The sequence below is a fragment of the Phaethon aethereus genome (assembly GCF_964289735.1).
Source record: "Phaethon aethereus genome assembly, chromosome: 6".
Classification (NCBI taxonomy): Eukaryota; Metazoa; Chordata; class Aves; order Phaethontiformes; family Phaethontidae; genus Phaethon; species Phaethon aethereus.
The window spans coordinates 2,043,183-2,058,263 of record NC_138580.1 but is presented as its reverse complement, the minus strand read 5'-3'; the positions used below and the strand labels follow the sequence as shown (position 1 = coordinate 2,058,263).

General features: G+C 49.0%; 1 protein-coding gene across 1 annotated transcript in view; it reads left to right on the top strand.

The window, feature by feature from the left end:
- The window catches only part of FMNL2 (formin like 2), a 152,699-nt gene that overhangs the window by 120,063 nt on the left and 17,555 nt on the right, over window positions 1-15,081 (top strand). The window contains exons 10-12 of the mRNA XM_082001741.1: window positions 7,996-8,070; window positions 11,986-12,096; window positions 13,425-13,574. Coding sequence (XP_081857867.1) covers window positions 7,996-8,070; window positions 11,986-12,096; window positions 13,425-13,574 — 336 coding nt within the window. The remainder of the gene's footprint in view (window positions 1-7,995; window positions 8,071-11,985; window positions 12,097-13,424; window positions 13,575-15,081) is intronic.

Below are 15,081 nucleotides of genomic sequence, written 5' to 3'. Positions count from 1 at the left end.
CGCTTAACTGGGGGCAGCTCGTTCTTGGAGCCCCTTCCCAGGGAGCCTGACGTGAGCGCGGATGGGAGCCTGATCACGATGTTATCAGGCATTAATAACGATGTTATCAGGTGCTGCCCTGATGGAGACGGCGGCTCGGACGCCTCGGGCCAGTGCTGAGCAGTGCTATGGGTTAGGTCTGCTTCATGGTAAAGTTTCTTACAGCTGTGTGTTCCTAGTAAAAATTACATAAAGCTTTGCCCATTATATATCCATATTTATATACATACATACAAATATATACACACCTTTGATTCTTGGGTTAGTTTTAAGGAACTTTTGCTTACAGTCAGAGCCAGAGTCTCGGCCTGTTTCTCTTTAGTGGTAGAAGACGTCACAGACAGAGCCTGGAGGCAAAGGTAGGCAAAGGTTTGAGTGTACCACATACCCCCAGGGATACCTGAGTTAGCCTAATTGCACGTGGGGCGCGGGCAGCATCACGGGGCGTCCCCGGGAAGCAGGCGGCCAGACCGCCCGTGGCAACACCACCCAAAATAAACTCCTTCCCCAGCTCAAAGACTGCACATTTGGTCGCAGGCTATCACAGCATTACCAAACTTAAATGAGGATTCCTCAGAGCTAAGGCACAGAACATGGACAGGCGAACAGTGAGCAAGGTTATGAAATCTGGTGAGAACATCCAGAAATAGAAATAACAGAAAAGTTCCAGTTCAACAGAATTAAAGCTTGTTGAGGCTACGAGTGCAGAAAGCCATTTTCCAACTCATTTATGGCCCTGTTTCAAATTTAAAACTGTTTGCGGCATTTCTAGTTAGCTGTTTTATTTACACAGTTTACATGTTTTTCGTTTACTGAAAGCAGAGTAGCCAATAAACGAATAGCTTCATAAAAAAAATTACAATCCAACAGCGCTGATGTGATTGCATAATGAAAACAGTTACAAAGAAATTGTGTTTATTTTCCTAATATTAATTTCCTCAGCTTTAGTGAAGATCTGAAAATGACAGTTTTTTAATATACTCCCCAGCACTCTGAACTTATATTGTAAGGAGCGCCATCTTACATCCTTATACAGCTTTTCGTTAATCTCCATTTTAAACATGGGAGAATTTACTTCAATAACAACGAAATATTTCTGGGAAAAGACCAGAGGACTCAACCACTTTTTTTTCTTTTTTTTTTTTTAGTAAGCACAATAGTAGTTTTAAAACAGATCCAAACCAAGGAGGCAAAAGAGTTGACTGGGATCTGCAGTGAGGCAGAAAGCCAGCCAGAAACAATCCTGGCTCTCTGCAGGGAACGCTTCCTGACTTTGGGTCTACTCCAGCAAAGCAGTTAAATTGCTTATTATATAAGCATATACCAGAATAATTGAATTCGGGAAGGTGAGTGTATGCTTGTGTGCTTCTCCGTACGGGAAACAATTTTAGTATTTAAAAATAAAAACAGAATTGAGGTGCAGTTCCTAAGATGAACCATACCTTTCAAGAAACCACCTTGTTTTGCTCCAAGACAAGAAGAAACGCCAAAAAATAAATGGGAATTCAGGTAATCCAGAAGACTTTTGGGAAGCTCATCGTCTGGTGGATATTCCAGCATCTGAACTTCCCCATGTTCTGGGGAGAGAAGAGCTGGCCTAACTCCTCGGAGAGCAGGGGATGAGAGAGGAGCGGGGCCCGGCACGCCGGCGCTCCCTCTTGTTTTAACATCAATTTAATTGACTTACGTGTTTGCTGCTCTGAAATACCTGGCAGGTGAGAGGAATTGCAATCCCCTCACGCGTCTCCTGGTTATGACTATTAAGGCCGAGCCTGCGGAGGCCGGGTCCATCTGAACTGCTGGGCAGGCAGCGGAAGGGCGGGGGCATGCCGAACGAACCTCGCTGTTTGCCTCCATGGGTTTTCACTCGGCCAAGCGAGGCGATACTGGTCAGCCCTCCGTTCTCATGATGCTTAATTCAGAGGCAGATTTCCCCGTTTGGATACTGACTGGCGGCGCTGAAAACAGCAGTTCGGCATTATTCTTATGGGCCATTACAGTAACTCGGTGCTAGCAGAAGCCTTTTGCGAGTGCTGGAAAATGTAAATACATTTGTTGTCTTTTGCCCTGCAGCAGTGTTTTGAGAGTGCCTTAACCCTGCTGGTAGAGAAGTAAAAGGTATTTTAACCTAGTAAGTATTAAATAACTGTTTACTTAACCAGTAACTTACAGGAAAACTGATTTTTTTGTTCTTGAGCAAAGTGCAAAAATGTCAGCATGATCAGTCCAAACAAAGTGTTCCTGTGGAGAGCTGCTTGCCGGTGGTGGGATCTGCTGATCACAGTGGGCCGTTGTGGGGCCGAGAAAGCCGGCATTGTGCCGCCGGACAAAGGAGCACAGACAGGAGAAAAGGTTCACAAAGGGTCCCATGAATTTCTGGGTTGTATATAGATCGGGCTGTTTATAACACCACATCCAGTGCGGGCTGTGTTCATCTGTGCCACGCGTTTGCTGTGAAACCCTGCTACCGCTTCTCACTCTTACAGAACTCAAAAAGTTACTGAGCAGAGGAGGGAGCAGCTTAAAACAACCTTTGGGCAACACGTGGTTCCATGGTCATTTTAACGTTTGCACTAGAAAATGTCCTGTATTGCAAAGCCTTTCCTAAGGTTTAGGTGTTTGAAGCTTGGTCCTTCAGAGAATTGTTTTCCCTGCCTTGAGGTCACTGTTAGCTGCCTGTGCCATGCCAGACCATATTCACCTCAAGCATAAATGCAGCCAAAATTACTTTGTTTTCTCTATGGAGTTTGGGACCACCAGCCGTCACCCGCCTCCGGGCACAGCAGCAGTTTGTGAGTCGGGGAGCTGCCTGTCTTTTCTACGGCCACGCGCTGCTCGCTCGGAGCTGTCACCCTCTCGCCCCTCGCTGGCAGACGGGCGCTGGCGTGCCGGCGGCTGCGGTGGGCTTTGCTGTGTCGGGATGGGGCACTGCATCTCGGGCTCGGGAGCCTCAGTCCTCCAGATGTGGAGGAGGTAGCGGTCTGGCAGCTGTGTCTCGTAGTGTGCGTTCTCTACCGCTGGCCAAAAGCTGCAGCTCCAGAGCCTGAAATACTGCCTGTGTTTGCTGCCATCTCCATATGGAGCACGCTGTATTTGCCTGTGGTGAGGCTTAGTTACGAGCTGCGTTCTCCAGCGTGATGAGGTGGTGCTTTGTGTCGTTAGATAACTGTGAGGTAAGGGGATGATGGATGTGCTTCGGTCAGCCTGGATTTTCACTTTCTGCCTAACGCTGCACGTGAAAACATCTTCAGTTTTCCTGAAATACCCTTCTTGTGTTTCGCTGCCCGCCCAGATTGCTGTCTGGAGCACCGTAATGGTAATCCGTCCACGTGAGCATTGTCATAGCTGAACTTTGCTCTTGGGTGGTCTGGATGTGAACTCTGTGACCTGAGAGCATTGCCAGGTGGATATGGATATAATCGTCACTAAATTTTTCATAACGGATCCTTTTGCTTCCTCATAGGATTGTATTGTACCTTTGTAATAGATCTGTGATAGGTTTACTTCATTAGCACCCAAAGCCTTTCCAAAGAAAGGACCCTTCGTGGGTGGTTTTCCATAAAGCCACATTGTTCTTCTAGAATGACGTGGGCTTAATGCAACCTAGAAAGTTTTTTTTCACAGCCTAAGTAGAGACAGAGGTTTTTTATAGCTGTGGTAACCCGTTTAATCTTGCCTCTTACACAGAATAATTCTAATAAAAGAAAGATCGGCCTTTCTTAGTCCCAGCCATAGTTCCAAATGACAGACTTTGGAAATTTATTCAAATATAAATGGCAACATATGGTTTTATGTGGTGGGATTTGATTTCAGCATTCATCTTGGATTTTGGCCAAACTTCAGGCTGTAGGCTTCATCTACAGTTTCGCTCTCTTTAATCTTCCAGGATAAATTATATCGTTTCATGAAAGTCAGCTCGCTGTCTCTTGAAACGCACATGTTCCCAGCACTGACTCATCTGATGATAGTGTGAAATATCTGCGAGCAGCCGCCGAAAGCCACAGGTTGTTCTTGCTTTTCCTTTTGCTATCAGCTGCTGTATCCCAGCCAGCCAGGGCTGCTCGCGTCCCCGGATCGGCAGTTCTCTGCCGGGGCTGTATCGCTTCGGGTTGCTCCCTAATTTAATTAGTCGGCCGTAAATGGCTTGTAGTTGTTTATGTCAGCTTTTCTCATCCATGTGGAACGGTTTACATTAGATTTCCCAGAAATCAGTCCTTCTGGCTTTTATTGTTGAGTGATTGTACACACCATTGTTATGTTTGTTTCCACAATACCTGATTTTGTTTAAATAGGCTCCATTTTTTCTGAACTGGGTACAAGAGAGATGCGATTGTTTAGAGCTCAAAGTTGAGATGAACCTACTTTTTTTCTTTTGTTATTTTGACTCTTAACTGGTTTGTGGGGAGGGGAGAGTACGGAGAGCATTGGAAGAATTTGCAGTTGGTTGAACTGAAATACCATCCCATCTACTATAGCAGGAAGAAAAAAGGCTTGGGATACTAACGTAGGGCCGAGTGCGTCTAAGCCCGTGGTACGAGCGAAGGAGAGTGTTCCTGGGGTTCGCTTTGAGCGGGAGTTGGATCAGGCCCAGCGTACGCCTCCAAAATCAAATTATATCGGCGGGCAGCTGCTGCCTTTCATCCTTACAGTGCCGGTAGGTTCCTGAAACTCGGCCAGATTCTGTTTTTCTCTTTGGCTTATCCTGACGGAGGCTGGCCTTTTCGCAGCGTTTCGTCTCTTTTCCTCCTGAAGGGCGTGTCGCTCCTGCATGGAAGCGTGTGCGTCCCGGGAGATGTGTGCCCGCAGGCTGCGCCCTGCCAGGAGTGCTTTTGGTGGGCCCTTGGTAAGAAGGTGCCTGGTAGGGTGTTCGTGTGAAGTGCTCGGAGTTGGTCATGTTGCTGCATGTTCAATGAACTTGAGCTTTTTCGTGACAAAACATTTCCTGGTCCTGCGCGTGGAGGGCGAGGGAGCCAGATGGGGTGCCGGCAGGTGCCGGTGCTGTCGCCTGGTGCAGAGATGCCCTAGTCCCTGCCGGAGCGCGCTCATCCCACCTCCCGCTTTTAAATGCACTCTTGTGAAACCAGGATAGCGATGCCACAGTTCTCACGATGATCTCCTTGTTTTCCCAAGGGTGCTCCGGGCCATTTTGGATTTGAGTTTGGACATTTGGTGGCTTTGCAGAGCCTAAGGCTCTTCACCGGTGACGCCAGCTCATGAGCCACCCGCTGCAAAGCAAACACGCTGGGAGGCTGGGGCAGCGTTGGTTGGAGCTGCTCCAACCATCAGCAACATCTATGTGGAGTTTGGGCTTTGACCTCCCAGCACGGTGATTCCTGACGCTGTAGGAAGGCTTTACGAGGATTACTCCTGAAGAAAAGCCCAAGATTAGACTGAAGGTTTACAACCTGAAGCTGAATGGCAGTGGGTCTCCAAACTCACCCGTCCTTTCCACGTCCCAGGGACACCATCTCTGCTAAGCAGAGAGGCAGGTCATGCATGCTTCACCCCTTGCACAACTGCAGGCCAGGCAATACCAAGGAGACTTGCACCATCCAAGAGCGGGTCTGTCTCACCTATGTTTTACTCTTAGACCTTAACGTGTGTTCTCTGGGCCTAATGGAGCTGCCCGTGTAAAGGTGTTTAGTGCTTCAAAACCACTTTCATGGCACAGGCTGTAGAGAGAGCTGAGTCCTTTGGGTTTAAGATCATAACTTGCTTGACCAACAAGTGTAATCTGTTTTTCATGAGGGTACATGCTTTGTCGTTTAAGTGTGTTTATTCCACCTTGTGAGTCTTTAAGGTTCAGCTGGAAACGTTTAAGTACAACTTCAGCAAGTGTTTGTACGCAACTTCAGTGCCCTGCCTACCAGAGGCTGGGCGGAGGGGGTTGCTGAGCCTGCACGGAGCCCATTAGTTGCAACTTGTGGGATTGTGGCCATGGGTATTGATGGTAATGTTATCAAACAGTTCTTCATAATCAGTGTCCCCATCCTCTCACAAAGATCCAGTGGCAGAATTCCCATTGACGTCAGGTACTGACCACAAATATCTGAATAATAACCTACTTGTGGCAATTTTGCTTGGGAATGACAGAAGTTGTATCGCACACACCACAAGTATGTTTTATTCAGTCAGACAGCAGAAAGCGTGGCGAGAGGTCACCCAGCAGGCCACTACTCGCAGTGCTTTGCAAATCTCGGGATCAGCTCGGTTTAGGTCCCACTAAACTCTCTGTGACTTCGGTGAGGTCTGCTCGGTGCCTTCATCTTTGTGTAGGTACGTACTATTAGATAGATACAGTTAGAAAGAGGAAGCTGATATGGGAATAGTCATAATAATGGATACTTTGTCAAGAGCTTGCTTTTTGGGAGTACCTAGAAACCCCAGTTGGGGATTTGGTCTCCTTGTGGGAGACACAAACGTAGAAGTACGTACGAAGAACCGGTCCCTGCCCCAGAGAGGTTAGTTTCTAAAGAAGAAGGAGCCGCCAGTGCTCCCACCAATCCTTAATTACCGTCCGCTGCCTAATTTCACGTAACTGCTGTGCCATAAGCTGGCTGCTACGGGAGACAGCAGCCGATGCCTCAGGACAACTGCAGAAGCTGATGGACCCTAACTGGATGGCCCGCATTGGAGGTCCCGCTGCTGTCCCCCCCTCCTCCTGACCGGCAGCACCCAGCACTCCCGGGACATTTGGGTGAAATCTGAAGGTGAAGGAGCCTCTTGGGCTCACCGAGGGTTTTGTTCCTCAGCAGGAGGGAAGTTTCTGTCTTCCAGACGACCAGGCTCTGCTTTTCAGGACCTTTAAGCTTCTTATTCTGTCCCTCTGCAAACAGCCAGCATCTGAGGAGGGTGAAGCTGGGGACAGCGTTTAACACTGTTCGTGGGCGGATGTGCCAACCCAGGCGCTTACCGCTTTGTTCAGAAGAGCATGCCAGTGCTCCTCCTGATCTCACTGCTCAGTTTGACACCAAAATCCAGCAAGCGAGAAGCTGACTCATGGTGCAGGGTACGAGGAAGCCCCCAGTGAATGTGGGAAGGTGTGGGACGCTTCGCACTGCTCCCATCACCTCCCATCTGACCGTGCTGGGACGGCTGGGCTTGGGGCGGCTGCCGTGGGGCGGCTGCCGTGGGCGGCTGCTACCCCTGTGGCGTAGGCGTTTGCTGTGGTCTGTTCGTGCGGGGATGGAAACAATACCTCGGACGATGCACCACGGAGGGAGGGGTTGCAGCTGCGAAGTAGGGAGGACAGGGAAATGGGTGCACCTCCTGCTGCTCACCTCTGCTCCCTTTTGCTGTCCAACTTACTCAATATTTTGTGATTTTGGCGTGGATTACTCTAGATCAATTGTGCGCTGGGAAAAGTAGGACAGAGCCAGAGAAGCTACTGGGAAGTAATAAGCTTTAAACAATATCCTGAGACCTGCTTTATCTTAGATCTTATTTCTCCCTCAACTGCTTGTGTTTCCTGCCAACACCCCTGTGTTACAGCTCTATAATTCTGACCAGCTGATAGTTACGCTGATGTATTTCACTCCTCATTTAGCCGGTGATAATTTTCTTTTTTTCTTCCCTGTAATTTGTTGTTCTTCCTAACTACATTATGTTACACTGGAAAGCCAATTCTGCACTGTGAAAGAGGCCGAGTCTTCCTGTGGCATAGCCTGGTGCAGCTCTGTTGCTTACATTTGTACCATCAGTGGGTATGATTAAATTTTTAGGGGGGCAAGAGTTACGAAGAGTTATATTATAATTGTACCTGACCCCGTAGACTTGCAGCTCAGGTGTTCACCTGTGATTCCTCCTTCTGGATTTGTCATGAAGAAGAATGTTTTTAACAAGAGAAGAAGCCTGGACGGAGAGGTTTTGAGCAAGCACATGAGCTGCTTTTTAAATGTTTTTCATACTCTCTCTTGCAAGCCTGTAGTTAACAAACACGTGGTGATTCTTTCGTAGGTGTGTGGAGAGAAACAGCGCTTTGAGAAGCTGATGGAGCACTTCCGAAATGAAGACAACAATATAGACTTTATGGTGAGTGCTATTTATCAGCAGCACACTTTTAGTTTCAGTGTTTACTGTGTCTAGTCCTGCTGTCATAGGCAGAGATTTATCTGCCTTATGATCCTTGGCCTAAAATTACCACAATATGATTTTTTTATATTCCAAACTACATAACGTGCGTTTCATTTTTAGCTTCAGTTCAATTCAGTTACCTTCAAGAAATGCCTTGTACCATAGCGAAGGTAAGACTTGGAAAGCGGCCTTCTGGTCGTCTGTGCTACTTCGCTGCGGCAAAGCAGCCGCTTCTGCGATATCAAGATGCGTATTCTGTCTGTGTGCCAACACCCTCAGAGTCACAGACAGGGAAGTGTGGGAGAGACTCGCTGCAGCTGCTGTCTGTCCTTATCTGCTGGTAAATATAGCAGTAGTTTGCACTGCTTTCGGTTCCTCAAATTGCATATGCATGATTATTCACTAAATCCACTTCCCCTGGAGCACAAGAGGGAATGGCGAGAGAGGAAGCTCTGGCTGGCACCCACGAACACCAGCCCCAGCTTGCACGTTGGCATCACGTGAAAGGCAGAGGTTGTGAGCTAGCTGGTTATGTGTCTGATATCAAAAATACTCCCGTGTCTTGAAAGTCTGTGGCGAGTGCTCATGTCAGAAGTGTGAGAAATTTAAGTCCTATTTTTAATCAGAAAACAAAGGCCGGCATGGTCAGTGCAGTCTCCCTTGCACCACTCATGCTCAGCGCCTCGCGTCTGACGCGATCCGGTTTTGAGGCGAGAGCAGAGCAGGAGGACTTCCCACCCCGACACGCTGGCCAGTCTGCTGAGGCCTCTGTTAAGCATCTGTGACACTTTTTACTCTTTTAGTGCTGAGCTCTGAGTTAAAGACCTCTTTCTGCCAGGAATTAGGTGTGACAGCACCCAGTGCAGGGTTTCCAACGCTCTGGTGTCAGTGACTTGCAGCCCTGATGGCCGCACCAGGCTCGCACCCATGAGGGCATGGCAGAATAAAAAGGAGGTGGTGTGAGAAAGATGGGATGGCCTCTTTCTTGTATTAAAAAAAAAAAAATCCCTGCAATTTTACTCAAGGTAGCAAACTGCCCTCAGTAACTCTTGACATGTTACAGTTGGTTTTGTTCATTATTACTGCAGTCCTACTAAGGACATGTTGGTAATCACAGTACACGTTAAGTATTCTCAGATGTACATACGGTTTGGTCTGTAATTTAACAGAAAGATTTGTCAGTCCTCAACACCCGACTCTTAGTCATTTTTCCCGTGCTCCCAGGGAAGAGTAACTGTGTTTGGGGAGTGGGAGAGCAGCACAGCCCAGTGCAGCCTGGAAGCAAGATGGTGGCAGCAGCCTGCAGCCAGCCACCTTGCTGTGAGCTGTGGGGTTTGTCCACCGTGTTAAAAAAAACACATCATTCCTCATCTTTATTTAAGATATGAAATGGTGTCTTGTAAGGATGTAACGGGGAATATGTGTGTGTGTGTCCGTACATGCCTGGTGAGCTGTGAATATCCAGGATCCATCTGGGTGGCCTGTAAGACAGTCCCCTAGTCCTCTCAGGCCCTAGGCTGAAGGTACTGGTGAAATTAGCTTTAAAAAGGATAAATGAGTTTTTTTCAGGATTTGCCCAAATATTAATCAAATCTGCATCTTTGGGCTACTTCCACCAACTACGGGCTTGACTGTACGACAAGCCTAAAGCTAGAAGAGGGAGCTCATGACAACTGATTTGGCAGATCTGCTCGTTCTTGTCACCATTTGGCCCTAACGAGCTCCACATGCTGCTGCGAGCGCAAGCCGACGAGCACGTGTCGGGGGGCGAGCGTGGAGCTGCGGCAGCCTGCGGGTTGCTCCAGGCTGTGCCCAGGGCAGACGTCGCTCCTTTTCGCAGGATGGGGTAAAACGGGCGCCGGAGCCAAGGCTCCAGGACGTAACGCTAAAGCTCGAGTGATTCAAGGAGTTGCAACAGCTGAACACGAAGAAAGAGCTGTTCCTGCAGGACCTGGCTTTCCCACCGCTCTAAATGGAGAAGGCGAGAGCTGTCTGGGAAGGGGCTGCGGGTAACTGCATGGATCGACAGGGAGGAAACAGCGACAAAAAGGCGAAAGTATTTTAGAGAAGATTCCTGTTGTTGACATTGACTTCATTTTAAAAGCAACTTTCATAGATTAGTTTTCTTTGACTTGATAAATTCCTTAGTTGTGTATGTAAGGATCTGAGAAAGGAAATGAGAATTTGGCCATAACGTTTCAAGAGCCAAAGCAAGTACAACAAAAGCACTTTTCAAATAGGGGAATTTGGCTCTGGGTGATACAACAGGACAGCAGAGTCCAGCTGGCGAAGGCCGGTACCAGCACTAGGAGGAACCAGGGTTTGCCACAGGACCTGGAAAGAGTCCTGCAAAGACTTGAAACCTGAATTTAGGTTTCCAACTGCATGCTTGAGTTCTTCGTGTAAGAGCGGGGTACACACCAAGAGGTGGGGATGAGACATCACAGGAGCTCGTGGATGAGTTTTTGACCACATTCATTCCTCTCTTCCTTGGGTTTATCCCTGCTTTCAGTCTCACAACTTTGCATTACCGAGGGTTAAAGTAATTTTGGAAACAAGAGTGGTTAAAGCTGGTCAGGGTTCTACATGGGAAGATGTAGCTGAAGGGTTTTGACTGACCTTTGTCATGTCCTTCTGGTCCCAGTTTCTCCAAAGCTGGGCGGTACTTCGCAGTTCACCTGGGAAAGATTTTATTGCAGCTCAGCAGCTGCTGGGAGCTCCGGCTGGAAGGAGCAGCCTGGGGCATCCCGGCCAGACCTGTAGTCAAAGGCCACCATGCACCAGGTGCCTGCTCGTGAGTTTTATCCTCTGGGCCCTATAACAGGTCACAGAGAATTGGCCAATTTCCTGGAACAAACTGGTGCTCTGTAGAGTGGCCTTTGGTTCTTTCTTCCCACAAAATGACCCAGCGGCGTGGGGTCTCCTGGAGGCTTGTCCTGCAGGTAAAATCAGATTGCTTCGATTTTTATCTTCTCAGGTTTGTTCTACAAATCTGGGAAGTATTTGCAGATGTCGATGCTGAGAAGCTGGTATTACCCCTGTTGCAGTGTTGCTGGCAGGATAGGGTTTTGCCGTTGAGAAACCCAGCAAGGACTAGGCAAACCCTCTCTTAAAGCAGCTCGGAGGGTGACAGACGTGATCATCTTTGAGCTGAAAGAGGGCTGGGGGTATTTGTGCAGAGCAGGATGTGTCCGTGCCTTACATTCAAGTAAAGGGCAAACCTTTTGGAGTTTGTAGCCCAATTCCTGCTGCTCTGCAGGAATTTTCCCCCACCGCTCATACCGCTCGCGACCCGCTTCGCCCAAGAGCTTTTTCCTTTCCTTCACTGCGCTGGGATGTGTTTGGATGCCAACTCCTATGATCTGGTCCCTTGTTCAGTTACCAAACCACAGCTTTGGAAGTAGGCTTTCTGCAAACAACAGAGCTCCTTTTGTGAAAGTCCCATTTCCTAAGCTAGGGGTTCCAGTTGCAAAATTAATCTCGCTTTTACAGGCCGTTTCAGAAACAGAATTGTTTTCTTAAGAGCTTGTGTGCTTGTACGATGTCTGGCCGTGCGAGCTGGCATGGAAAGCATTCACCGGCACGCAGTAAAGGTAGACTCTGCAGACATGACTTAATTTCTGGAACCCGTTTTTGCCTTTATCACAGCAGACAAACGCCCCGTAAGCCCGAATCCAGCACTGGCTTGGAAAAAAGCTGCAGAATAACAGATCACAATTTCCCCTCATAGTAACCGCAAGGAGATGTGGTCATTTGCTGGGTCTGACCCACGGGGCCCTGGAAGAGCCCGCTCCGACCCTGCGCCTGGGGCTTTCGGGGGGCAGCCGGGGCCGTGCCGTTGCCTCCTCTCACGTGCAGTGGTTCCCCTTGCAGGTGGCGTGCATGCAGTTCATCAACATTGTTGTCCACTCGGTGGAGGACATGAACTTCAGAGTCCACCTGCAGTACGAATTTACCAAGCTGGGACTGGACGAATACCTGGACGTGAGTACCACCTGGGTCTCCACCGCCTCGCAACGTGGGTCTGCTCTCCCGGCGGGGCTGACCTCTGCATGGGGGTGCGGGCTGGGCCCACCTGCGGCCGTGGAGGGTCCATGCCACGTCCCCCAGTGCCACCACTGCCCAGCCTAGCCTTAAACCTTCTCAAACCCACTCACCCGAGAGCTCTCAGGAGGGCAGAGCAGGGTTGTCCCATAGTCTCTGCTAAAAATGCCGTGCCTTGACTGGAGGCTATGGCCAGCAGCCACCCCTGCAGAAGAAAAATCAGCTGCAACTATCAGCAATTACAGGCTAGGAGCTAAATTTGTAGCTATGCTTATAACAAAGGGAGGATGAACCGCAGCCGTCCTCGCCCGCGCCACATCCCTGACCGCCAGCCATGGGCTGCAGGCCTCGTGTCAGCCCCAGCTCAGGTGCTGCCAGGGCCCCCTCTGTCTCCGTGTGAAAAAAAAAATCTTCCTTTGAGTTTTCTCCCGACAGCCAGGCGTTTTCTGGCGTCCTGTGGGAAATGCTCTCTTTCAGAAGAAAGCTGCTTTTATATTTCCCTTTTTTGTATTTTTCTCTCCCTGGCCGTGCCCTTGGGAGCGCACACATGAAAACAGTGGTGGTGTTGACGAGGGATTGATTTGTCCCTGCTGACTTCCGCTCAGCAGTAACCAGGAGAGAGAGGTGTTTTGCTGTCTGCAAGAAGTATTTGTACATGGCGACACCGAGCATGGGTCTTTCTGGGTCCCAGGGCGGCACAAACCCTGCAGTCCATCGGGAACAGGCAGAGCAACTCAAAGCATGCTCTAATGTTATTTTTGGAGATAAAGCATGCTCATTTTGAACACAGCAAACCCAGCGTGAGGTCAGCAAGAGCAATCAGAGGATTTGCTCCAGGCCACGTGGCTGCTTCGAACCCAAACAAAAGCGATGGCCTCACCTCTGCCCACCGGCCACCGAGCAGGTGGCCACCGTGGGCAGCAGCAGGCTTGGCCCCGCCAGCTGGCCGCCTCTCTGGCCTCGCGCTGTCCCAGGGCCGGGTGGTGGATTCAGAGCTTGCCACGTCAAGCAGCAAGCATGGAGGAAAGCAGTAGTATCCTCTGTAGTAACAGAACATAAGATACTGCTTAGCTTTGTTTGAAAGCTCTAGATGTGTGGTCTTCAAAAATGACTTTTTATCATGTATGACCCCGGCTACCGTTAAAATGCAAAGTGTTTTCCTGGGTGATGGAAGTGGCCTGAGCTCCCACCCTGCTGGCTGTCTGCAGCCCTCTCACTGCAAAGGGCTGCCAGTGCTGAGTGACACCCTTGTCTTCTTGGATTTGCAGAAACTGAAGCACACGGAGAGCGACAAACTGCAGGTGCAAATTCAAGCTTACCTGGATAACGTTTTTGATGTGGGAGCTTTACTGGAGGATGCTGAAACCAAGAATGCAGCCCTGGAAAGAGTTGAAGAACTGGAAGAAAACATTTCCCATGTTAGTACCAAACTTTGTCACCTTTGTCTCTGAAGTAGTTCAGAGCCTGCTCTGTGCATGGTCCTTGCTACTGCCCATTTCGGGAGGTGGAGGTACAGGTGCAGCAGGGCTACAGCCTTTGGGCTGAGAAGTGTTTACTTTGGCAGAAGCCTTTGTACTACTGGGCTTCTTGTATGGGGGAATAATCAGATACTGGGCAAAAGGAGGAGTCCGGGAGGTCTTAGGCAGGTAAACTTACTGGGTGCTTTCGTGCTGTATTTTGAACCTCATATTCTTCAGGTTTTAGTTAATGGGTGCTCCACTTGCTACAAAGATCTGTTCATAAGCTCTCTGTTGACCTGATAAGAAAATGCCTTGTTCTGTCTTTTTATTTACTCTCCTACCTGACACAACCCCCAGCTTGGTAGAAAGAATTGGCTTGTTAGCCTGGGGCTTGACACACCGTCTCTCCCTCCGTCAGGGGACAGTTTGGCCCGTGCTGCGCGGCGCCTGCCCATCTAAGTGCTTGCGTGGCCACGGCTGCAGCGCTCACACACCTCAATAGCACGAGCCCGCGTGCCGCCCAAAAGCCGTGGTGAGCGGGCAGGGGATGGCCGCCCGCGCCGGGCGCCCCGCTGAGCAGGGGGTCGCACCCCCAAGGCCCCGGCACAGCAGGTTTGCAGCGTTGGAGGCTTCAGCTTCCGTTGGGTTGCGGTTCCAGGTGGAGTCACTCGGTGCATGGAGCCTCTGCAAAGAGTTATTTTATGAGCTGGGAAAGCTAATTTACATGGAAATTGCAAATTCCTCAGCAATGCAGTACTGGTAAATAGAGCAGATAACCATCCTGTCTGTGTCTTAAAACACACCACTGGGCTCAAGAGGTAAGGGACTGAAAAAAATAGCACTGTGCAGATACTCGGTGTTTGCTTACAGCTTTTCTGTCCCATACCTTCTTGGTGTCAGGTACTTTAGTCCAGAAAACATGGCTTGGTTGTTTTAAATTTAAAATATTTTCCATACTTTAAAAAAAAAATCCTAAGAGGGTCATTCTGTTACCATTCCTGTACGGCCATCGCTTAGAATAAATACATTCTTAATACAACTTGCTGTGCAGTCTTTGCCCCTCTGAGGTGCTCTTCTGCGAGAGAAAAGTGATTCAGAAGAAATGGCACCATTTGCTTCTACTCCTTTTAGCCGTTGAGAAACGTAACGGTTTACTCTGGTGGCAAATTTTTAAGGGCTTGCTTCTGATCTCTTGTTACATAAGCTAGACTCATCCCAGGAGTATGGATATAATTTTCTGTCATATGTTGACAGAAATACTAATAATAGAATTGCAGAAGTCTTATCTCAAAAACACAGCAACCAGTGCCACCTCACCACCTCTGCAGCCTCGCCTGAGTCGGCGTGATCAGTGGTGATGGAAAAAGCCAGCAAGAACAGTGGGACTTTCAGATCCCAGGTTCGTGGGGCTGGCAAAAAAGTAAAAATAAATCAAAAGATCATGGGAGGAAAAAAATAAACCATT